The sequence below is a fragment of the Mesoplodon densirostris genome, chromosome 19, assembly GCF_025265405.1.
Source record: "Mesoplodon densirostris isolate mMesDen1 chromosome 19, mMesDen1 primary haplotype, whole genome shotgun sequence".
NCBI lineage: Eukaryota > Metazoa > Chordata > Mammalia > Artiodactyla > Ziphiidae > Mesoplodon > Mesoplodon densirostris.
In genome coordinates, this window is record NC_082679.1 from 16842550 (window position 1) to 16869014 (window position 26465).

At 41.6% G+C, this 26465-nt stretch overlaps 1 protein-coding gene across 1 annotated transcript; it reads left to right on the forward strand.

The window, feature by feature from the left end:
- The first annotated feature begins 3608 nt into the window (after positions 1-3608).
- On the forward strand, positions 3609-25015 carry ZNF599 (zinc finger protein 599). The gene is made up of 4 exons (XM_060085020.1): positions 3609-4075; positions 6035-6161; positions 8134-8229; positions 22264-25015. Exons 1-4 carry the CDS (start codon positions 4058-4060, stop codon positions 23787-23789), a joined length of 1767 nt encoding a protein of 588 aa, XP_059941003.1. The 5' UTR covers positions 3609-4057; the 3' UTR covers positions 23790-25015.
- Positions 25016-26465: the final 1450 nt, after the last annotated feature.

Below are 26465 nucleotides of genomic sequence, written 5' to 3' on the forward strand. Positions count from 1 at the left end.
TCCAGAGCCATACCTCCTCTATCTGCCTGTGTGCCCCAGGAAGCAATATTCCTCTGCCTTGATCATTCCAGGGCCAGGTACCAGGCAACCAGCTACCACCCCTATAACTTAGAGCCCATTGAAATTATTCAAACTAGTTGAATATAAATTGTTTACCCTGCCCTGTTAGTTTGATAGGAATTGTATTAAACCTATATATCAGTCTGGGGAGATTTGACATCCTTACTGTGTTCAGTCTTCCAATTCATTAACACAAAATATCTTTCCATCTTTTTACATCTTTAACATATTATAGATTTATAAATTCCTTTACTTCCACTTGGACAATATGATGAATTTAGAACAATTTCCCCATATTAAATTATGTGTTATTGAGGATATATATGGTAAGTTCATCTTTCTAACTCAAAAAGGAAATGTAATGACTTCATATAGCTAATGAGTGGTTGTATAAATGCACAAACACACCTTTCTTGTATACTTATTCCTTTTATCTTGCAGAATTTTCAACTGGAATCACTTTACTTTGACCTTAAACATGATCTTTAGATTGTCATTTTGTGAGGGTTATTTTTCCATTAATTTCACATGTTTGGCCTTAAATGGTCTTATTTCACACTGTTCTTGGAAGGTACTTTGCTGTGCATAGAAATTTCAGCTGGCAGGGTTTTTTTTCCCAGTAGTTTATGTCCTTCCATCATGTCTTTGACTGGCAGTTGCACATCAGGTCTGGGTAGAAGCCACATTTAGCTTTGTTTTGAGCTTCCTGATCTTAGAGGGAGAAAATCTGGACCAGATGCGTAATATGACACATCACTCAGAGATTCTAAAATTTAGATGAGGTCAGAGACAGGACAGGGTTTTGGCTTGTCACATTAAGGAGTAAGTGAGAGTGTGGAATATAGAGGATAAATAATAAAAAGGAGACCTGATGACCAAATTAAAGGATTGTGCTAGAAAATGGCTGGGTGGTCATCAATCCATTTGGGGACCATATGAATGAGTTGTGGGTAATGGAATATGGGCAGAAGTGATTGTGAATCTGTCATCATTATGTTTTCTCATTTCTGCTCCATCCTCGGAATGCCTCTTTGGACTTAATGCTTTCACTTCTCACAACCCTCAGGATTTACTGCCATCTTCTTGTGGACTCTAAGTTTGGGTGATGGGTTGACAGTCCCTTGATGAGAACAAGACTTGGTGACCCTGAGACCCTGGGTGTTAGACTTGGCTGTCTCATGACCATTCATTTGTGCCTGGCTGCCCTGAAGGCTGGAAGGGTGAGGTCCTGGTTCCTATGAATTAAAGATGAAAAATAACGTCATCTTAACCAACAAACTAGAAACCATGTCAACTTTACTCTTTACTTAGGCCTGCAGGCAATTACTCCTGGTGATGCTAAATTTTGAATCATGCGGCCTGTAAGGAAGTATCCCTTGGGCAATAGATTTACCTATATTATGAAACGCTGCTGCATGGACCATTAAAAAAAAAACCAAAATTACATGTGCCAAATGGTACAACACTGTATTATGTAAAAGTTTTAAACACTACTTAGGAGGCTTCTTGTTGAGCCAGAGAGTCAATATATTTCATGTTTTGACAAATATCACCAATGACTCTGCAAAGAATTATATCAGACTTACTCTCACAGCAGTGTATGCCAGATCCTTGTGAAGACATTGCCAATAATACTAATATAAAATAAAAATGACAGCAAAAGCTCTTAAGTACTTATCATTATGTTAGGCCTAGTGCTAAGCACTTTTTAGTTATCTCCCAGGAAGTAGATAGTTTTGTCTCATTCACTGGAATTTAAGGAGTCCGGTTCTTAACTGTGTTGGAGCATTAAAATTCCCTGGAGGGCTTAGGCACAGGTACGCGGCCCCACCCAAGAGTACATGATTCAGTATGTCTGAAGTGGGGTCTTAGGGATTGTATTTGTAACAAATTCCGAGGTAATGCTGATGTGGTCTGTGGGCTGGAAACCACGGATTAGGGAAACACTTTAAATTACTACCTTAAAGAATAATCTTCAATCAAACTCTTAGAGGAAAACATAGGCAGAACACTCTATGACATAAATCACAGCAAGATCCTTTTTGACCCACCTTCTAGAGAAATGGAAATAAAGACAAAAATAAACACATGGGACCTAATGAAACTTAAAAGCTTTTGCACAGCAAAGGAAACCATAAACAAGACCAAAAGACAACCCTCAGAATGGGAGAAAATATTTGCAAATGAAGCAACTGACAAAGGATTAATCTCCAAAATTTATAAGCAGCTCATGCAGCTCAATAACAAAAAAACAAACAACCCAATCCAAAAATGGGCAGAAGACCTAAATAGACATTTCTCCACAGAAGATATACAGACTGCCAACAAACACATGAAAGGATGCTCAACATCTTTACTCATTAGAGAAATGCAAATCAAAACTACAATGAGATATCATCTCACACCAGTCAGAATGGCCATCATCAAAAAACCTAGAAACAATAAATGCTGGAGAGGGTGCGGAAAAAAGGGAACACTCTTGCACTGCTGGTGGGAATGTGAATTGGTACAGCCACTATGGAGAACGGTATGGAGGTTCCTTAAAAAACTACAAATAGAACTACCATATGACCCAGCAATCCCACTACTGGGCATATACCCTGAGAAAACCATAATTCAAAAAGAGACATGTACCAAAATGTTCATAGCAGCCCTATTTACAATAGCCCGGAGATGGAAACAACCTAAGTGTCCATCATCGGATGAATGGATAAAGAAGATGTGGCACATATATACAATGGAATATTACTCAGCCATAAAAAGAAATGAAATTGAGCTATTTGTAATGAGGTGGATAGACCTAGAGTCTGTCCTACAGAGTGAAGTAAGTCAGAAAGAGAAAGACAAATACTGTATGCTAACACATATATATGGAATTTAAGGAAAAAAATGTCATGAAGAACATAGGGGTAAGACAGGAATAAAGACACAGACCTACTAGAGAATGGACTTGAGGATATGGGGAGGGGGAAGGGTAAGCTGTGACAAAGTGAAAGAGCGGCATGGACATATATACACTACCAAACGTAAGGTAGATAGCTAGTGGGAAGCAGCCGCATAGCACAGGGAGATCAGCTCGGTGCTTTGTGACCGCCTGGAGGGGTGGGATAGGGAGGGTGGGAGGGAGACGCAAAAGGGAGGGGATATGGAAACATATGTATATGTATAACTGATTAAATTTGTTATAAAGCAAAAATTAAAAAAAATAAAAATAAAAAAATAAAAAATAAAAACCACACACACACAAAAAAGAATAATCTTCATTTTTCATTGTAAATCCTGGCTCAGAGAAGTGAAACGCTGGGGCAGGAGTACAGTGCGGAAGGTCAAGGCATGGGTCACGTGTTACAGACCTTTAAGGGCGGGGCATTGCCTGAAGGGACAAGGAAATCTGCGTGCCTTTAAGAAGAAACGAGGCCACGCCCCCTCTTTGGAACCTCAGGGTACAGTTTTCACAGAAAACAGGAAGTGAGCTCCCCAGTTCACCCGGATGCAGTCAGAAATCACGTTACCCACAAGGCAGTGCTTCGAACGTCGGCGGTGGGCGCTGAGTCAATTACGGACGGCGGAGGCGGGTGCCGCCTGCTGCAGCTTGGGCTGAGCTTCTGGCGTCGGGTCTTAGGGCGTCGTTTGGAAGTGGCCGGTATGTCCTTATGGGCCTTTCTGGCTGGAGCACTGGGCATTGGCCGCTTCTCAGAAAAAGGTCTTCAAGACCGAGCAAAGGACCGCGAGGAGAATGGGACCCACCTCTACGCTTTTGTATGAGCCGTGACCCCCTCCCTCGAGCGGGTTGTCAGCCGAGCACTCTCCGAGCTCGGCCCCAGCTTTCGGTCTCCGCAGGTCCCGGAGGCGGCTCCCGGGGCCTTGTGCGCATCCCACACCAAGGACACTCAGGTTCCAGGTGCCCCCGCCCAGGCCTGGCCTGAGGAGTCGGCTGAGCCCGCTGGACCGGCTTTTGTCGCCGCCTCTCGTCGTCGCGCTCTGCCCACTGGGCCCCATGGCGGCGCCGGAGCTGGTGAGTGGAGGGTTCCGCAGGCCCATGTGTGCTGGGGTCGCTGTCAGCACAGTTCCACTCGCTGTGATATAGGGAATCCCGGGACCTTTCGCCTTTCCCTCTTAATACTCTCGGATCTGGAGGTCCAGTGAGAATGGGGTGTGGGAACGACAGTGCTAATCACTTCCAACCCAGGCTTCTGAATCCGGGCCGGGGGTTCAGATGTGGAGAGGCACCCATTTCTGGCTCTAACCTTGAGCTTGTCGATTGGCCTCCATTCCCTTGGCCTCCATTCCCTCGGGTCTAAAATTGGACTATTAACTATTTTTCTCTTTCGGTTGAGGGAACTGGAGAGGATATGCGTGTGACGTATGTCCTTCAGTGCTCAGCAGGACCCAGAGAGCATCACTCTCCATGTGGTTTCCAGAGAGGGACTCTCCTGGTCCTGCTATTATCTTAGTCTCACACCCAGGTGGAGTCTGACCCTCAGGCCTCCCTGCCTCGGGTCTCAACCCAGCTGAAAGCTGGGAGACTGGGATGAGAAAGCCTCTAGAGCAGAGGTGAGGTGGGAGCAGCGTTTCTGGAATTGCTGCTCCTCTAATAGAAGTAGAAGTTCCCTGGACAGACCAGAAGACAAGCCAGTCACTGAATTTATCTTTGCAGATGCCATCTGGGTACTACAAGTGAAGTTGTCTTGCCACTTACGGCAGTGAACCCATTTTCCTAGCACATTTACTTATATTTGAAAAGTGAATCCATTACAGTATTCCTTAATGACAGTGCATAGGAATGTTGTGTTTCAAGGCATGTAAACACATGGACAGGCCTTAAGTTATTCTTCAGCATGCCACCTTGTTTGCTCTCATCATAGCTCTGATCACCTTCAGAACTTCTCTTATTTCTCTTATTTACCCATTTTTCCTCACCTGACTTGCTCCCTAACTTCATTCCAGCCTTGTTCCACATCCACTCAGAGAGGTCTTCCCCAGGTGCCCCATCTAAAGCCTCCCGTATCATAAAGTCTCCCGTAATCTTTGTAGTCATGTCACTTACTTCTGGCGGTTTTTTCCGGAGCTCTTAGGGCCATATGACTTTACCTTGATCATTTATTTAGTTTCTTGTCAAGGATCTTTCCTTGACAAGAGTGTGAGTCCTGTTCTCTGCTTTATCCCCAGGCTTAGAAGAGTGCTGGGCCTGTACCAGGTGTTCAGTAAGCAGTTGATGAGTGAAAGATTCTACCTTCTGGGGCTCCCATCATACTTAAATCTAACTCCCCCACCGTGGCTGAACCAGAGGGACCTGGTTTCAAATCTTGCCCCTTCTCATTAGACATATGACTCTGGGCAGCTTGACTTTGAGTCCCCATTTGCTGCGTGTGAAATGGAGACAGTGATGGTGTTTACCCCGTGGGCTGCAGGAGGATTAATGAAATTCACAGATACACACTGAGCACTGACATGTGCTGGGCGCTGAAGTGTTTGCTTTATGAACATTTTCACTTAAATTCCCACAACATGGTGAAGTTGGTACTATTATTGTATTAATGTGGAAATTGAGGCTCAAAGAAATTAGCGTCAAAAGGCTGGATTTAAGCCCCAGGAAGTCTAGCTGCAGACCTAGAGACTTGTAGTTGCTTTAACACAGCATCGAAAGCCCTTAGGTGCAGGCAAACAGTGCAGACCAGTGAGGCTCAGCTGCTGCTGCTGTTATCATTACTTGAATTACAGTAATGGACTCACAGTCCACACAAGATTACCATTGTTTTGTGTCACTCTCCAGTGGATTCCCATATAGGCGGCTTTTCTCTCCTGCACCTTTGTATTCTGTCAAAGGCACCATCTACCTCCCTCCTGAGCCCAGCACAGACCTTGGTTCTCAGGAGATACTCAGTGATTCAGGCTTTGGGTCTCTCTGGACTTTTGCCACTAACCAAGCAGTAGACTCATACAGGCACCCCACCACCTCTGTTTGACTTTCCAGGCATTGATATCATTTGAAGATGTGGCCGTAACCTTCACTGGGGAGGAATGGAGACATCTGGACCTGGCCCAGAGGACCTTATACCAGGAGGTGATGCTGGAGACTTGTGGCCTCCTGGTCTCACTGGGTAAGGCCTCACCTTTGTGGTACCCACAGCCTCTTTCATTCCACTCTCTCTCTAAGCATGGCTGGTTGAGAAGACCTGAGGAACCTGCCTTCCCTTCTCCCTCCAGCCCCAGCACGTTCTTATCTAACCTCCTCTTGCTTGGTTTCCTTGTCTGCATCAAGGATTGTTGTACAACAAACATAGTTCTTCTCAACACTTTTACCCAAGTGTCCAACATAAGCTGACCTCAATCTGACATCCTTATTCCAGATTCCCATGATCTGGAATTCAGCTTGATTGGGTCAAATGTCCTCACAGCCCAGTTAACAGGACCTGCGGTTAATGGGACGTTCTCCAAGAACATGGTGAATTAGACACACAAGAAGCTATTTGTCATCAGTGCTACTGGTATTTTTCTAAGCAACACAATCTCAGCTAAAAGACTTATTTGACCCCTGGTACCTGCACAGTCGTCCCTTATGTCCTAAGGCCTGTGCCTTGCTTCTCTGAGGTTATGGGAGTTAATTTTAGAGAGTACACAAAGATATTTTCAAATGGCATTGATGGGCATCTGAGAAGGCTATTTCTTTTTCCCTTCCCTTTCCTGCCTCTTGACTGTTGTTGAGAGAGTCTGGGCTTAGTGCTGAGTCTTCAGCGTTCACATGGCTGTTGGCTGATTTCCCCTTCAGCAGAAAGAACAGTCGCAGGACTCACAGACTTGAGTCGGCAGCATGAGCTTGCTGGGACCATGATTATTTTTGTTTTATCATATTTTTATAGTAACCTTCCACTTAGCCCCAGTGAACTAGTATCTTTAAAGTGCTTAGAATAGAACTGGGAACATAGCAAGTGCCACACATGCATTTGTTATAATAAATTAATAAATCCTAGGTGTTCTCCCACCTAAACCTTAAATGTCCACTTTACCCAGAAATGGTTACCTCTGACAGGGCTCTCCCAGCCTTTTGTCCACATAGTCTCTCCCAGGAGGTCAGTCATCAGTGAAGTAAATCCAGTGTCATTTTATGACAATTGTGATTAGTTGTTGAAAGGAGACATCTGGGGAATAGTATTCCAGGTAGAGGGACCAACACGAGCCAAGTCCCTGAGGGGTCAGGGAGCTCAGGTCCAACAGAGGCGAAGGAATATCTGGTTCTCCTTTTCCACGGCCCCATCACGGAGCTTGGTGCCAAGCGTATGGCAGACATCAGTGAACATTTGCTCAGTGACAGCTGGGTGCACTCTGGCTTGCATTACAGGATTTTCTAATCAGAGTTTCTGTGGTCCTGGTGTCTAAGTCATTGACTTCTCTCCAGAGTCCTCCTGTCCCTTAGCCTTCAAATTTGGCAAAATATACTTGGCTGCATGTACCAGAAAACCACCTCATACAGGTTTCACCCTGAAAAACGTTTATTACTTCACCTAATGAGAAGCCCTGAGGTGATGCTGGCTCCTGGGTTGGTATCTACCAACCCAGTTGTCTGTTTGTCTGCTTTCTCTCCTTGGTCCAGATCATCAGGCCAGCATCCTTGAAGTGGCCACAGGATGATGCAGCAGCAAGTAAGGCAGCAGGTCCCCACATTCAGCCCTGTCTTCCCAACCTGGATTGAAGGCTTTTTCTTAAGAATGGGTAGCAATTTTAGGTCATGGCCTACCTCAGATAACTGACTATCAGTTGAGTTAGTCTAGTGTTTTTAGCCATCCTTGGGCACCAGAATCACCTGGGGAGCTTTGAAAACAACCAGAGCTCAGTTTTTATGCCCAGAGATTTGGTTTAATTTGTTCTGTGTTTAGAACCAGGCGTGTCTAAGTAGTTCTGATGCATGGGAAGGTTGAATCTTATTGATTTAATTAGGGAAAACCTTCTGGAAGGAGTCATCCCCTTTCTGGGGTTTCATGGTGGTGTGTTAAAGGTGTACACTCCAGTATACTTGAGAGTTTTCCTTTTGTCTTTACCTGTGTACCCATGCCCCATTTATTTCTCCATGCACAGGGTATCCTGTTCCCAAACCAGAGCTGATTCACCTGCTGGAGCATGGGCAAGAACTAAGGACAGTGAAGAGAGGCCTCTCCAGAAGCACCTGTACAGGTGGGTGGCATGGCAGCTGACAGACTACCAGGGAATGACTGTGTCTGAAATTCCATGAACAGTTTCTTTTTGCAGCCTTCCTGGGGTCTTAGGTGGTCATGGAGCACTTTGAACTGTGTTTCCTCCGTCTTCCCAATCCCATCACACTCTTTGCCTTTACTAGGGTTGAAATGTGGTATACTGGGTAAGAGATGGGCTGTAAACTTGGCCACTTACTAGCCTAATGACCCTGGGGAAGTTGCATGATCTCCCTGTGCCTTTGACATCAACTCAAGGCTGAGTTGGTGCTACCTGCTATAAGAGATAACTCCAAAATCTTGGTGGGTCAACTGGTTAAGACTGTTTCTCATTTGTGCCATGGTATAATGTGGGTCAGCAGGGGAGCTCTGTACCACGTATCTATTCAGGGACCCAGGTGTATTCTGTTGTCATTATGTGGCTGTAAGGTGGCCCTGGCATCATCCAGCTGGCCAAGAGGAACAGGAGAGAAGGGGAGTAGTCATATCCACTTGCATACATAGTCACTTCCATTCACATTCCATTGACAAGAACTGGGCATTAGGCTACGTGTTTTGTCATAGAAATGTGGTTTAGCTTTGTGCCCAAGGACAAAATACCAGGGATATGATGAACATATACTCAGTTTGCTAAACTTAGCCTATATTAGAAAAAGAGTAATAATAGTTTCTGCATCACTGTATTGTTTGGGAATGTAATTAGATAACTTGAAACTGCTTATTAGGACATTGCCTGACCCAAAGTTAGTGGCTTAATAAATTTACCTACTAGTAATATTCATATATTAGTACTCATAATGAATAGAGAACAATGATATCTCAAACTTCCTTCCAGATTCAGAAAAGACAGTCCTTTCTTTTTCTGCAGATTACTACCTCCAACTATACTTTGCATTCCCACTCTTTTCTACCTGCATCCAATCATTTATTTATCTATACATCCCTGCATGCATCCATCCTTCCATTTGTAAATGAGATATTCAGAAGCAGTCCCTAGCCTTGTCATCTTCTTACCCTTCTGTCTTGTAAAACCTCAAGGGGACATTTGCCTCTGTCAGCCCCACTTCAAGTGTGTGGATAACACTGATGCAGATGCATGATCTCTCCCCTCTAGGGCTCCTTCAGGCTGCTCAGCCAGCCAGTGAGTATCTCTGGCCAGCGCCTCCTCAGCCCTGCTGAGTCTGTCTCAAGCCTTCACCCCTTCCCGCAGTTCTCCATCTTCACTTGAATGTTTCGAAGGCACTTCACACCCATCATGCCTAAAAAGGACCTCATGATCTTGCCCACTCCTCTCGTCTCCCCATTTCAATTCATGGCCTTGCCATTCACTAAGTTGAGGAAGCCAAAACCAAACTTGAACAACCCCTCAACACCTCCATTTTCATCATTCCCAATATCCAGCCATCCCTGAATCTTGATCATATTTCATCATACGTTTCTCCTGAACCCATCATCTCCACCAAGTCCATCAGTTCCAACACTATCACCCTAGTCCAGGCTATAATCATCTTTTGCCTGCATGATGCTAACAAATTCCTAACTGGTACCCCCATACCTGCTCTGTGCCTCTGATCAGCTTTATGTCTTACATCCACTTCCCCGTCTACTCACACCTTATTCTAAATATCACCACACCTCCCTAGCCACTGAGATCTCAGCATATGACCTAGTTCATTTTGAAAATAAAGGCCATTCACTTGTTTTCCTTGCCTTCTAACCCTTACTGATTTATTCCTGTGGCTTCCTTCTCACCTCTCAAAAGAGTTCTCATCCCCGGCCATGGCTAATTCCCCAAGCAGTGTCTAGGTCATACCTTCACCTACCTTCTCAGGTGTATTAGTTATCTATTGCTATATAGCAATATTAAAAATCACTCATTATTTAATATTAAAATATCACTCATGTATTATCTCTCATCTGTGGATCAGAAATCCAGGCACAGCTTAGCTGGGTCCTCTGCAAAGCTGCAATCGTAGGCAGCTTACAGCATGTCAGCTTACTTCTTCAAATCAAGTAATGGTGTGAGAGACTCCAGCAAGAGAGATGTTACACATATACTTCATCTCTTACATCTTACATTCTGTCACCTTTGTTATATTCTATTCTTTAGAAGTAAATCAACGTCCTGCTAGGATTCAGGCAGAGGGTATCAAAACTGTGAACACCATGAGGCAGGGATTATGGGGAACCATACATGAGTCTGTCCACTACATCAGGGAATGTGCATCTTCATTTATTTCCTACCTCTGTTATATGTCCATCTTCTCCCTACTCAACATAAAAAACGTGGTCAAGTTTCTGACACTTGAGGGAAACATTAAAAAAAAAAAGTGCTCTTGGCTCTCCAGTGCCCTCCAAAAGTTGTTGACTCTGTTTCAGCTGAACTACCAAGCTTCTTCGAGGACTTTTCTCATTCTCAGAAGAGACATCTACACAGACCTCCCCTTTACTATTTTCTGTAATTTTTGTACTGAGGGGTAATTTACACATAGTGAATGTACAAATCTTAAAGTTCATCATTATGAAATTTTACATATATGTAAGCCAGAGTATCCACCACACAGGTCAAGAAACATAGTACTTCCAGCACCTCTCAGGCTTTTTGTGCTTCCCTCCTTATTAATATCCCCTTCTACAAAAGTAACCAGTGTTCAGACTCTGTCACCATAGATTAGTTTTGAAGGTTTATAAATGGAACCCCACAGTACACAATATTGCTATGTCTGTCTTCTTTTGATAATCATTATGACTCTGGAATTCACCCATGTGGTTGCATATATTTGGAGTTAGTTTCTCGCTGTGCAATATCTCAGTGAATTAATAGATTATATATACCTCTTTTCCTGTTGATGGACATTTGGCTTGTTCTCCAGTTTTGGAATATTATGAAGAATGCTTCTATGAATATTCTTGATCATATTTTTTGTTGGCTATAAGCATGCATTTCTGTTGGGAGTATACATATGAGTGGACTGGCTTTATCATGGTGTAGTTACATGATTAGCTTTAAAAGAAGCCATCAATCAGTTTCAAAGTGACTGCACCATTTCACATTCCCACCAGCCATGTGTTAAGAGTCCTCATTGCTTCAGATACTAGTGAGCAGGTGGTATCTGCCCCTTTACTCTTTGAATAGGGGTATTTCCCAGCACCACAGTACTAAAAATGTTCTTACAGGTTATTGTTGACATTCTGATGGACAAATGCAACAACTGTGATAATGATAGACAGTGGTCTAAAATTTACCGAACACTTGCCATGCACTGTGATGATTGATTTACATTTTCTCATGTAACCTTGTTATGAACTGAATGTCTGTGTCCTCCCAAAATTTGTATGTTGAATCCCTAACACCCCAATGTGATGAAATTAAGGTGTGGGGCCTTTGGGAGGTGATTGGGTTTAGATGAGGTCATGAGGATGGAGCACCCATGATGGTATTAGTGTTCTCATATGAAGACAAAGAGACCATGGCCTTTCCTAGGTGTGGTGTGTGGTGCTGGGGGCGGTAGGGAAGGGAAGTAGAGTTCTCTGGTGTCTTTTCTTTTCTTTTTTTTTTTTTTTTTAATTAATTAATTTATTTGGCTGCGTTGGGTCTTAGTTGCGGCTCGCGGGATCTTCGTTGCAGCGTGCGGGATCTTTAGTTCCGGCGTGCAGGATCTTTAGTTCCAGTATGTGGGAATCTTTTTGTTGTGGCATGCAGAATCTTTCGTTGTGGCGTGCGGGATCTTTAGTTACAGCATGAGGGATCTTTAGTTACGGCATGAGGCATCTTTCGTTGCAGCATGCGGGATCTAGTTCCCTGACTAGGGATCGAACCCGGGCCCCCTGCATTGGGAGTGAGGAGTCTTAACCGCTGGACCACCGGGGAAGTCCCCTGGTGTATCTTCTTATAAGGATACTAATCCTCTCAGATCCCTACCCTTATGACCTCATTTAACCTTAATTACTTCTGTAAAGTCCCTATCTCCAAATACACATTGGAGGTTAGGGCTTCAACACATGAACTTTGGTGGAACACAAAACATTCAGTCCATACCAAAATTTGTTTTTTCAGTAAATACAGGGCTATTCGGATATTCTGTTTTTTCTTGTATCAGTTTTGGTAATTTGAGTCTTTTAAGGAATTTGTCCACTTCATCTAATTATTCTGTCCATTAGTTTTTAAGATGGTTTCATCTCAAAATGGTAAATTTTATGTTATGTATATTTTACCACAATTTAAATTTTAGGTATGTATTGTACATATCATTTTTATAATGCCATTAAAATCTGACATTCTCAAAAAAATAAAGATTGTTCATCGTACTTGTGTATGTTTTGCTTTTTTATTTGAATATTATAAAAAGTATCCGTTTATGTTGTTGTATAGGATTTGTACTTTTCATTTAACAGTACATTACTAAGATTCATGATGCATGAAGCTATAGTTTACTCATTTTTTTCTTCTGTAGTCATTTATATAACACAATGTATTCATCCATTTTCATGGGAATTTTCTTGTTTCTAATTTTTTGTACCCACAGACAATACAGCCATGAAAATTCACATGCATGTGTTCTCACAAACGTGTAGGAATTTCTCTTAGTAATATTCCTAGGACTAGAATTTGGGGATTATAAGTTAAGCAAAAGGAGAACTTTACTAGATGATGCCCTGTTGTTTTCTAAAATGGTTATTTATACCCACTTACACTTCACCTGTCTCATATGGACAATTCCATGGATCCATACCCTCTCTAACACTTGATAAGTTTTTTCAATCAGGTGAATATAAAATGGTCTCTCCTTGTGGTCTTAATTTGCCCTTCCCTCATACCTAAGAAATTTGAGTTATCTCTTCATATGTTGATTGGCCAATATACATCTTCTGTGAAATATCAGTTCATAATACGCTCAGTTTTCATTTTGGGTGTGGAGTGTTGAAGTCCCCAGCTGTAATTGTAGTTTTGTCTATTTCTCCTTTCAACTCAGTTTTTGGTTTGTATATTTTGAGGCTCTTATATTTGGTACATACAGATTTAGGATTGTCTTCCTGGTGGATTAATCTTTTTATCATTATATAATGTCCCTCTTTGTCCCATTTTCTTTGCTCTGTAACCTGATGTTAATATAGTCCGGATGTTAATACAGCCATCTTTCTTTGTTTACCTTTTTAAAATTATATTTAGTTTAGTCAGATTGATTAGTCTTTTATAAAGAATGCTTCTATATGTTTATGAAATCTTCCTTTTTCCCAAGATCTAAAAGATAGTCATTTTCACTATTTATTAAAAGTTTTTAATCTTTAGCTTCTGACAGTTAAATCTTAATCAGTCTGGAATTAATTTTTTGTTTTGTACAAGGTAGAAATACAATTTCATTTTCTTCCATTGTGGCAAATAATTTTTCTACGTCCATTTATTGAATACAGTCAAGGCCCCTATATATGACCAAGTTCTGTTCCAAGAGCGTGTTTGTAAGTCCAATTTGTTTGTAAGTCCGACAAAGTTAGCCTAGGTACCCAACTAACACAATTAGCTATATAGTACTGTACTGTAATAGGTTTACAAGACTTCTCACACAAATAATACATAAAAAACAAACACAAACAAAAAATAAAACATTTTTAATCTTACAGTACAGTACCTTGAAAAGTACAGTAGTACAGTACAACAGCTGGCATACAGGGGCTGGTACTGAGTGAACAGGCAAGAAGAGTTACTGACTGGAGGAGGTGGGAGATGGTAGAGCTGAAGGATCATCAGCAATAGGAGAAGGGCAAGCTGCAGTTTCACTCACCTGACATTGATGGCACAGGTTCTGGTTCCGTGCTGGATTCAGTTCTGTCTACCCTCTTGAAAAACACGATCCAATGATGTCTGGATAGTAGCTATTTTTTTCTTGTCATAGATGACACGGTAGCACTGGATTGCATTCTGAACGGCTGCTGCAGCCTTTGCGTACTGTTCTACGTTTGGGTCCTGTGCCTCCAAAACTAACAGTGCCTCCTCAAATAAAGAAAATCCCCTTGCCATTTCCTGCGTCATGAATCTCTTTGGTTCTTCAGTTACTTCTTCTTCCTGTTGTCTCTCTTCATTCTTTCTCTGAGCCTCCAATTCCATCTGGTCTTCATTAGTAAGCTCCATGTTCGCATCTTTGAAAGTTCACAACTTGAAGGTTCATATGTAGGGGACTTCCTGTATTCCTTCCTTTTTCCACTGGCATCTCTGCAGCTTTTGTCATATATCAAAGTTCCATATATACGTTTCTGAGCTCCCAATTCTGTCTTTTCCTTTGACAGTTTGACAGCTTATCTTATATCTATGCTACATCACACTGCCTTGGTGTATATGATTTCATCATAATCCTAATTCCTCAAAGGGCAAGTTCCCTTGCTTTATTCTTCTTCAGATATATCCTGGTCTCTCTGTTATTTTATATAAATTCCACAATCAGCTTGCCAATAACCATGAAAAACCCTACTGGGATTTATCTGAAGTTTTATTAAATTTATAGATGAATTTGAGGGAAATTGGCAACTTTATATTATTAATCTCTTTTCATATAAATCTTCATTAATGTGATATGTTTTCTGGTTTACTTCATCTAAATGTTACCTATTTTGAGTCTGTTCACCTAGTCTTTACTAGATTATTAAAATAGACTCAATATGTGCACCCAGTTGCTTATCACTGCCCCTGCCCCAACTTTCACACACTCCAGAATCCTAAGAATTTCTTTCTCCTCTTTCCCTGCCTCCCTCTCCACCATCCTGTCATCCTCTTCTCTTTGCCTGGCATTCAACATTCTCTCAAAACCCCGAACCTTTGTACTTTCAGTCATCTGCTACAATTTTTCTCCTAATTCCTCTGTCAGGGAATTCCTACTCATCTTTAGAAATAAGCTCATGTAGCACCTTGTCCAGGTAGCCTCCACTGACCTCTTTCTGTCTTCCATCTGGGCCAAGTTAGGTCCACCTTCCCTGTGCTGTCATAGCACTATGAGATGTTGGAACACAGTCATTATCATTACTCTGTCCACCCTCCCCCATTCTGGAGAGTGAGGAGGAGTCTCCACTCCAGATTTTCTATTCTGCACCAGATTTTCCTCCTGAGTTACCTTTTAAAGATGTCAAGAGTCCAAGGATCAGTAAAGAAAGAAATTGCAAACCTGGGTTTAAAAGATGTAAAAATGCCATAGACAGTAGAGGCTTTATTTTCACCTTCATTCTTCCACTAAAGTGGTAATTTTTTTTTTACATCTTTATTGGAGTATAATTGCTTAACAATGTTGTGTTAGTTTCTGCTTTATAACAAAGTGAATCAGTTATACATATACATATGTTCCCATATCTCCTCCCTCTTGCGTCTCCCTCCCACCCTCCCTATCCCACTCCTCCAGGCAGTCACAAAGCACCGAGCTGATCTCCCTGTGCTATGTGGCTGCTTCGCACTAGCTATCTACCTTACGTTTGGTAGTGCATATATGTCCATGCCTCTCTTTCGCTTTGTCACAGCTTACCCTTACCCCTCCCCATATCCTCAAGTCCATTCTCTAGTAGGTCTGTGTCTTTATTCCTGTCTTACCCTAGGTTCTTCATGACATTTTTTTTCTTCTTAAATTCCATATATATGTGTTAGCATATGGTATTTGTCTTTCTCGTTCTGACGTATTTCACTCTGTATGACAGACTCTAGGTCTATCCACCTCATTACAAATAGCTCAATTTCGTTTCTTTTTTTTTTTTTTCCTTCTTTTTTTTGCTGTACGAGGGCCTCTCACTGATGTGGCCTCTCCCGTTGCAGAGCACAGGCTCCGGACACGCAGGCCTAGCGGCCATGGCTCATGGGCCTATCCGCTCTGTGGCATGTGGGATCTTCCTGGACCGGGGCACGAACCTGTGTCCCCTGCATTGGCAGGAGGACTCTCAACCACTGTGCCACCAGGGAAGCCCCTTCGTTTCTTTTTATGGCTGAGTAATATTCCATTGTATATTGCCACATCTTCTTTATCCATTCATCCGATGATGGACACTTAGGTTGTTTCCATCTCCGGGCTGTTGTAAATAGGGCTGCAGTGAACATTTTGCTACACGACTCTTTTTGAATTATGGTTTTCTCAGGGTATATGCCCAGTAGTGGGATTGCTGGGTCATATGGTAGTTCTATTTGTAGTTTTTTAAGGAATCTCCATACTGTTCTCCATAGTGGCTGTACCAATTCACATTCCCACCAGCAGTGCAAGAGTGTTCCCTTTTTTCCACACCCTCTCCAGCATTTATTGTTTCTAGATTTTTTTTTCATTAGTCTCTGCTTTACAACAAAGTGAATCAGTCATACATATACATCTGTTCCCACATCCCCTCCCTCCTGCGTCTCCCTCCCTCCCACCCTCCCCATCCCACCCCTCGAGGCGGCCACAAAGCACCGAGCCGATCCCCCCGTGCCACGCGGCCACCCCCCACCATCCATCCACCCCACGCCCGCCAGTGTATACACGTCCATGCCTCTCCCCCGCCCCATCACAGCCCCCCCATATCCCCAAGCCCACCCCCAGTAGGTCTGTGTCTCTATTCCTGTTTTACCCCTAAGTTCTTCATGACATTTTTTTTTCTTAAATTCCATATATATGTGTTAGCACACGGTATTTGTCTTTCTCCTTCTGACTTACTTCACTCTGTATGACAGACTCTAGGTCTATCCACCTCATTACAAATAGCTCAGTTTCGTTTCTTTTTATGGCTGAGTAATATTCCATTGTATATATGTGCCACATCTTCTTTATCCATTCATCCGATGATGGACACTTAGGTTGTTTCCATCTCCGGGCTATTGTGAATAGAGCTGCAATGAACATTTTGGTACATGTCTCTTTTTGAATTATGGTTTTCTCAGGGTATATGCCTAGTAGTGGGATTGCTGGGTCATATGGTAGTTCTATTTGTAGTTTTTTAAGGAACCTCCATACTGTTCTCCATAGCGGCTGTACCAATTCGCATTCCTATCAGCAGTGCAAGAGTGTTCCCTTTTCTCCACACCCTCTCCAGCATTTATTGTTTCTAGATTTCTTGATGATGGCCATTCTGACTGGTGTGAGATGATATCTCATTGTAGTTTTGATTTGCATTTCTCTAATGATTAAAGATGTTGAGCCTTCTTTCATATGTTTGTTGGCAATCTGTATATCTTCTGTGGATAAATGTCTATTTAGGTCTTCTGCCCATTTTTGGATTGGGTTGTTTGTTTTCTTGTTATTGAGCTGCATGAGCTGCTTATAAATTTTGGAGATTAATCCTTTGTCCGTTGCTTCATTTCCAAATATTTTCTCCCATTCTGCGGGTTGTCTTTTGGTCTTGTTTATGGTTTCCTTTGCTGTGCAAAAGCTTTGAAGTTTCATTAGGTCCCATGTGTTTATTTTTGTCTTTATTTCCATTTCTCTAGAAGGTGGGTCAAAAAGGATCTTGCTGTGATTTATGTCATAGAGTGTTCTTCCTATGTTTTCCTCTAAGAGTTTGATAGTTTCTGGCCTTACATTTTGGTCTTTAATCCATTTTGAGCTTATTTTTGTGTATGGTGTTAGGGAGTGATCTAATCTCATACTTTTACATGTCCCTGTCCAGTTTTCCCAGCACCACTTATTGAAGAGGCTGTCCTTTCTCCACTGTACGTTCCTGCCTCCTTTATCAAAGATAAGTTGACCATATGTGCGTGGGTTTATCTCTGGGCTTTCTATCCTGTTCCATTGATCTATCTTTCTGTTTTTGTGCCAGTACCATACTGTCTTGATTACTGTAGCTTTGTAGTATAGTCTGAAGTCAGGGAGCCTGATTCTTCCAGCTCCATTTTTCTCAGGATTGCTTGGGTATTCGGGGTCTTTTGTGTTTCCATAGAAATTGTGAAATTTTTGTTCTAGTTCTGTGAAAAATGCCAGTGGTAGTTTGATATGGATTGCATTGAATCTGTAGATTGCTTTGGGTAGTAGAGTCATTTTCACAATGTTGATTCTTCCAATCCAAGAACATGGTATATCTCTCCATCTATTTGTATCATCTTTAATTTCTTTCATCGGTCTCATAATTTTCTGCATACAGGTCTTTTGTCTCCTTAGGTAGGTTTATTCCTAGATATTTTATTCTTTTTGTTGCAGTGATAAATGGGAGTGCATTCTTGATTTCACTTTCAGATTTTTCATCATTAGTATATAGGAATGCCAGAGATTTCTGTGCATTAATTTTGTATCCTGCTACTTTACCAAATTCATTGATTAGCTCCAGTAGTTTTCTGGTAGCATCTTTAGGATTCTCTATGTATAGTATCATGTCATCTGCAAACAGTGACAGCTTTACTTCTTCTTTTCTGATTTGGATTCCTTTTATTTCCTTTTCTTCTCTGATTGCTGTGGCTAAAACTTCCAAAACTATGTTGAATAAGAGTGGTGAGAGTGGGCCACCTTGTCTTGTTCCTCATCTTAGTGGAAATGGTTTCAGTTTTTCACCATTGAGGACGATGTTGGCTGTGGGTTTGTCATATATGGCCTTTATTATGTTGAGGAAAGTTCCCTCTATGCCTACTTTCTGCAGGGTTTTTATCATAAATGGGTGTTGAATTTTGTCGAAAGCTTTCTCTGCATCTATTGAGATGATCATATGGTTTTTCTCCTTCAATTTGTTAATATGGTGTATCACGTTGATTGATTTACGTATATTGAAGAATCCTTGCATTCCTGGAATAAACGCCACTTGATCATGGTGTATGATCCTTTTAATGTGCTGTTGGATTCTGTTTGCTAGTATTTTGTTGAGGATTTTTGCATCTATGTTCATCAGTGATATTGGCCTGTAGTTTTCTTTCTTTGTGACATCCTTGTCTGGTTTTGGTATCAGGGTGATGGTGGCCTCGTAGAATGAGTTTGGGAGTGTTCCTCCCTCTGCTATGTTTTGGAAGAGTTTGAGAAGGATGGGTGTTAGCTCTTCTCTAAATGTTTGATAGAATTCGCCTGTGAAGCCATCTGGTCCTGGGCTTTTGTTTGTTGGAAGATTTTTTATCACAGTTTCAATTTCAGTGCTTGTGATTGGTCTCTTCATATTTTCTATTTCTTCCTGATTCAGTCTTGGCAGGTTGTGCGTTTCTAAGAATTTGCCCATTTCTTCCAGGTTGTCCATTTTATTGGCATGAGTTGCTTGTAGTAATCTCTCATGATCTTTTGTATTTCTGCAGTGTCAGTTGTTACTTCTCCTTTTTCATTTCTAATTCTATTGATTTGAGACTTTTCCCTTTTTTTCTTGATGAGTCTGGCTAATGGTTTATCAATTTTGTTTATCTTCTCAAAGAACCAGCTTTCAGTTTTATTGATCTTTGCCATCATTTCCTTCAGTTCTTTTTCATTTATTTCTGATCTGATTATTATGATTTCTTTCCTTCTGCTAACTTTGGGGTGTTTTTGTTCTTCTTTCTCTAATTGCTTTAGGTGCAAGGTCAGGTTGTTTACTCGAGATGTTTCCTGTTTCTTAAGGTGGGATTGTATTGCTATAAACTTGCCCTTAGAACTGCTTTTGCTGCATCCCATAGGTTTTGGGTCATCGTGTCTCCATTATCATTTGTTTCTAGGTATTTTTTTATTTCCTCTTTGATTTCTTCAGTGATCACTTCGTTATTAAGTAGTGTATTGTTTAGCCTCCATGTGTTTGTATTTTTTACAGATCTTTTCCTGTAATTGATATCTAGTCTCATAGCATTGTGGTCGGAAAAGATACTTGATACAATTTGAATTTTCTTAAATTTACCAAGGCTTGATTTGTGACCCAAGATATGATCTATCCTGGAGAATGTTCCATGAGCACTCGAGAAAAATGTGTATTCTGTTGTTTTTGGATGGAATGTTCTATAAATATCAATTAAGTACATCTTGTTTAATGTATCATTTAAAGCTTGTGTTTCCTTATTTATTTTCATTTTGGATGATCTGTCCATTGGTGAAAGTGGGGTGTTACAGTCCCCTTCTATGAATGTGTTACTGTCGATTTCCCCTTTTATGGCTGTTAGTATTTGCCTTATGTATTGAGGTGCTCCTATGTTGGGTGCATAAATATTTACAATTGTTATATCTTCTTCTTGGATCAATCCCTTGATCATTATGTAGTGTCCTTCTTTGTCTCTTCTAGTAGTCTTTATTTTAGAGTCTATTTTGTCTGATACGAGAATTGCTACTCCAGCTTTCTTTTGGTTTCCATTTGCATGGAATATCTTTTTCCATCCCCTTACTTTCAGTCTGTATGTGTCTCTAGGTCTGAAGTGGGTCTCTTGTAGACAGCATATATACAGGTCTTGTTTTTGTATCCATTCAGCCAATCTGTGTCTTTTGGTGGGAGCATTTAGTCCATTTACATTTAAGGTAATTATCAATATGTATTTTCCTGTTCCCATTTTCTTAATTGTTTTGGGTTCGTTATTGTAGGTCTTTTCCTTCTGTTGTGTTTCTTGCCTAGAGAAGTTCCTTTAGCATTTGTTGTAAAGCTGGTTTGGTGGTGCTGAACTCTCTCAGCTTTTGCTTGCCTGTAAACGTTTTAATTTCTCCATCAAATCTGAATGAGATCCTTGCTGGGTAGAGTAATCTTGGTTGCAGGTTTTTCTCCTTCATCACTTTAAATATGTCCTGCCAGTCCCTTCTGGCTTGCAGAGTTTCTGCTGAAAGATCAGCTGTTAACCTTATGGGGATTCCCTTGTGTGTTATTTGTTGTTTTTCCCTTGCTGCTTTTAATATACTTTCTTTGTATTTAATTTTTGACAGTTTGATTAATATGTGTCTTGGCATATTTCTCCTTGGATTTATCCTGTATGGGACTCTCTGTGCCTCCTGGACTTGATTAACTATTTCCTTTCCCATGTTAGGGAAGTTTTCAACTATAATCTCTTCAAATATTTTCTCAGTCCCTTTCTTTTTCCCTTCTTCTTCTGGAACCCCTATAATTCTAATGTTGGTGTGTTTAATGTTGTCCCAGAGGTCTCTGAGACTGTCCTCAGTTCTTCTCATTCTTTTTTCTTTCTTCTCCTCTGCAGTAGTTATTTCCACTATTTTATCTTCCATGCCACTTATCCGTTCTTGTTCCTCAGTTATTCTGCTATTGATCCCATCTAGAGTATTTTTAATTTCATTTATTTTGTTGTTCATCGTTGCTTGTTTCATCTTTAGTTCTTCTAGGTCCTTATTAAATGTTTCTTGCATTTTGTCTACTCTATTTCCAAGATTTTGGATCATCTTTACTATCATTATTCTGAATTCTTTTTCAGGTAGACTGCCTATTTCCTCTTCATTTGTTAGGTCTGGTGGGTTTTTATCTTGCTCCTTCACCTGCTGTGTGTTTTTCTGTCTTCTCATTTTGCTTATCTTACTTTGTTTGGCGTCTCCTTTTTGCAGGCTGCAGGTTCATAGTTCCCGTTGTTTTTGTTGTCTGTCCCCAGTGGCTAAAGTTGGTTCAGTGGGTTGTGTAGGCTTCCTGGTGGAGGGGACTAGTGCCTGTATTCTGGTGGATGAGGCTGGATCTTGTCTTTCTGGTGGGCAGGTCCACGTCTGGTGGTGTGTTCTGGGGTGTCTGTGGACTTTTTATGATTTTAGGCAGCCTCTCTGCTAATGGGTGTGGTTGTGTTCCTGTCTTGCTAGTTGTTTGGCATAGGATGTCCAGCACTGTAGCTTGCTGGTCGTTGAGTGAAGCTGGGTGCTGGTGTTGAGATGGAGATCTCTGGAAGATTTTTGCCGTTTGATACTATGTGGAGCTGGGAGGTCTCTTGTGGACCAGTGTCCTGAAGTTGGCTCTCCCACCTCAGAGGCACAGCACTGACTCCTGGCTGCAGCACCAAGAACCTTTCATCCACACAGCTCCTCAATTTGGGATGATTCGTTGTCTATTTATGTATTCCACAGATGTAGGGTACATCAAGTTGATTGTGGAGCTTTAATCCACTGCTTCTTAAAGTGGTAATTTATTTTGTTCTGTGTTGACATCACTAATAGGCACCTTTCTTATATTGGATTTCCTTCAGGTGAAAAAGCAAAACCTGAGATCACAGAGCTTACTGCTTCTCAGCTGGTCCTCACTGAGGGAGCTTCTTTTGAGGAACGAGTGACACATGGAGCCTCAAGGCATTGCAGGCTGGAGCAAGCAAGGGATCAGGAAAAACTGTCAGAAATGCAGGAAGGGAACTTGAGGCGAGAAAGAGACATCCACATGGAGACATGCCCTAGGAAGTTGAGCCATAAACATGATGACTTTGAGACAGATGATTGTCTTTATTTAAGGGTTTTACAGGAGCGAGTCACTACACAAGATGCTCTGCATGAACGTGATTCCCAAGAACCAGGAGGAGACCCTGTTATTGATGCAAAGAATAATCTCTACAAATGCAAGGAATGTGGAAAAGGTTTTAGCAAGAATTGGGCCCTTGTTCGGCATCAACAGATTCATGCTGGAGTGAAGCCTTATGAATGCAGTGAATGTGGGAAAGCCTGTCGTTATATGGCAGACTTCATTCGACATATGAGGTTTCATACTGGGGAAAAGCCGTACAAGTGTATTGAGTGTGGGAAGGCCTTCAAACGCAGGTCTCACCTCACAGAGCACCAGCGTATTCACACTGGAGACAAGCCCTATGAGTGCAAAGAATGTGGTAAAGCTTTCACCCACCGCTCCTCTTTCATCCAGCATAACATGACTCACACTAGAGAAAAGCCCTTTTTGTGCAAGGAATGTGGGAAAGCTTTTTACTACAGCTCTTCCTTTGCTCAACACATGAGGATTCACACTGGAAAGAAACTTTACAAGTGCAGTGAATGTGGAAAGGCCTTTACTCACCGCTCCACTTTTATCCAGCATAATATGACCCACACAGGAGAAAAACCCTTTTTGTGCAAAGAATGTGGAAAAGCTTTCTGCCTGAGCTCATCCTTCACTCAACACATGAGGATTCACACTGGAGAGAAACCCTATGAGTGCAGCGAATGTGGAAGGGCCTTTACTCACCGCTCCACTTTCATTCGGCATAAGAGGACCCATACTGGAGAGAAGCCCTTTGAGTGCAAAGAATGTGGGAAAGCCTTTTGTGACAGCTCTTCCTTAATTCAACACATGAGGATTCACACTGGTGAGAGGCCCTACGAGTGCAGTGAATGTGGAAAGTCCTTTACACACCATTCTGTTTTTATCCGACATAATAGGACCCATAGTGGAGAAAAACCCTTGGAATGTAAAGAGTGTGCAAAAGCCTTTTACTATAGCTCTTCCTTTACTCGCCACATGAGGATTCACACTGGAGAGAAGCCTTATGTATGCAGAGAATGTGGAAAGGCCTTTACCCAACCTGCAAATTTTGTTCGGCATAATAGGATCCACACTGGAGAAAAACCCTATGAGTGCAAAGAATGTGAAAAGGCCTTTTGTGACAACTTTGCCTTAACTCAACACATGAGAACTCACACTGGAGAGAAACCCTTTGAATGTGGCGAATGTGGGAAGGCCTTCAGCCATAGTTCATCCTTCATTCACCATCGAAAGATTCACACCAGAGTTTAAAAGATGTAACAAGGCCTTTTGCAAATGTGTTCACTCAGTCAATTTTAGTGAACTCATACTGGTGAAATACCTTTCCTTTTGAGTATAACTATTCAGGGAAGTCTTTTGGCCAGAGAAATATCTTACTCAGTATCTGAAGAGAAACATCATAATTGTCATCTCTGTGAAAGCTTTTTGTGGCAGGTCATCTAAAGGGTCATACTAGAAATTGACCCAGCCTGCAGCTCTACACTACACCTGAGAATCATCCACGAGAGAGACTCAGTAGTTGTCATGCATCTGGGGAAAATGTCAGCAACAGTTCTTCCTATGTTTATACTATAAATCCATCTCAAGAGTATTTTAAAAGAACAAAGAGATGTAGAAGAGGAAGGAAAGAGAAATGCATGTGTGGCTGCTTTCTGATTTCCCTGCCAAGCTATGACAATTTGTTATTTGTGTGTGTGTGCATGCGGAGGGGATGAAGGGGGAGAGATCAAAAGGCCTCATCACCTTTATGTGTTTTCTTATATATCCATAGTCAGGAGAATTGGACCATTGGGGCGGCTCTGCTCACATTTATTAAAAGTTCTTTGTTACAAAACACTGTCATGTCTACCCTTGAATATAAGGACTGAGTCATGAAATACATATACATACACACCTACATATGCAGTCAATTCTTCTAATTCATGGTAGTTATATTCTATAAATTCACCACAAACACTGAACTAGTGAATACTGAACCATTGCTCCTAGTGGCAATATAGGTTTAGGTTCCTGTGAGCCTCTGTTCACATTTCCATCAACCAATCAATACATAATCTTTTTATTTATTTATTTTTTAATTTTTTTTTGGCTGCATTGGGTCTTCGTTGCTGTGCATGGGCTTTCTCTAGTTGCAGCAAGCAGGGGCTACTCTTCGTTGCAGTGCATGGGCTTCTCATTGCAGTGGCTTCTCTTGTTGAGGAGCACGGGCTCTAGGCATGCAGGCTTCAGTAGTTGTGGCATGCGGTCTCAGTAGTTGTGGTTCACGGGCTCTAGAGCGCAGGCTCAGTAGTTGTGGCACACAGGCTTAGTTGCTCTGCGGCATGTGGGATCTTCCCGGAGCAGGGATTGAACCCATGTCCCCTGCATTGGCAGCAGATTCTTAACCACTGCACCACCAGGGAAGTCCCAGTACATAATCTTATATGGAATTTTTTTCTGTTTTTAAAGACACCTTATTTAATAAATATTTCTTATAAGTTACATCCAATATTTCATTATAATAAATATTTTAATTATATCATTTTTGTGTATTCTATTGTACTGCTTTAAGTTTCACTCAATCATACACACAAACAATACACATATGCAGTACTCATATAAAATAAACATGTAAACACTATACAGTACACTGCTCTATAGTACAGTCATGCAAAGAAAGTCCTAGAAAAAATAAAAAATTAACCAAAATTAAAAACATTAAGTAAAACTCTGATTTTGATAGAACTGCAGGATGTGTGATGGGGCAGTGCACTGAATGGATTAATCTCCTGACCTTGGTTTGACCCAGGAAAACCGAAGGAGAGGTTGTTGCCTCGTTTTGCCATTTCTTCCAGGTCTTTGTTGGTGGGTTCCACTTCCTTCTCTGCCAAAATTTCTTCCACGTCTTCCGTCATGTCATTGAAGCCTTTTTTACTTATATGCCATGTGATATGCATTATGTGTTTGACACTGTCCTTTATATTTTCTGTAACACCTTCAAAGCCTTTGAAATTTTTCAGGCAGTCTGGCCAAGCATTTTCTTAACAGTTAATGATAGTAGTATGCTTGTTATTATCCCAGGCTGTGCCAACACAATAAGTGCATATAGTGACAGACATCCAGTAGTCCATCATGGTGGTTTCTTTTATTTATTTATTTAGGCCACACCATGCACCACGTGGGATCTTAGTTCCCTGACCAGGGATTGAGCCCGCACCCCCTGCAGTGGAAACACAGTCTTAACCACTGGACTTCCAGGGAAGTCCCATGGTGGTTTCTTTGTTGGTGTTGAGAACTTTGCTAAAAAGCTCCCTCATGTTGTGCTTTTATTATGTCCTGATTGAAAGGTTGGATAACATGTAGTATTTAGGGGTATGAATAGATCATTTAGGTTGGAGTGGGTATTTTCAATGCTGTCTTGTACGGTTTGTTTGGTTTTTTTAAATCGGTCATCTCATGAATCCACAGCTTTTGCCACTTTTCCATCTTTTTCTTAGATTCATTACACTACTACAGATGTTACTTTTGTTGCAGGAAGGGGGATCCCTTCCAGGGCCCGAGAGTGGGCTCTTGTCTAACACTCAGAAATGCATTGTCTGAGGAGACACACATGCTGACAAAGCAAGAGACTTTATTGGGAAGGGGTTCCCTGTGTGGAGAGCAACAGGGTAAGGGAAACCAGGTGAACTGCTCTGCCGTGTGGCTTGCAATCTCGGGTTTTATGGAAATGGGGTTAGTGTCTGGGTTGTCTCTGTCCGGTCATTCTGATTCAGGGTCCTTCCTGTTGGCGCACTCATTGCTCAGCCAAGATGGATTCCAGTGAGAAGGATTCTGGGAGGTTGGAAGGACATATGGACTGGTGTCTCCTCTCTCCTTTTGACCTTTCCCGAATTCTTCCAGTTGGTAGCTTGTTAGTTCTGCGTTCCTTTCCAGGACCTCCTGTTGTAA

Coding starts and splice junctions, on each gene's coding strand:
- ZNF599 (XM_060085020.1), top strand. Junction 6,162..8,133: donor TGGCCTCCTGGTCTCACTGG/GTAAGGCCTCAC, acceptor CTCCATGCACAG/GGTATCCTGTTCCCAAACCA. Junction 8,230..22,263: donor CTCCAGAAGCACCTGTACAG/GTGGGTGGCATG, acceptor GATTTCCTTCAG/GTGAAAAAGCAAAACCTGAG.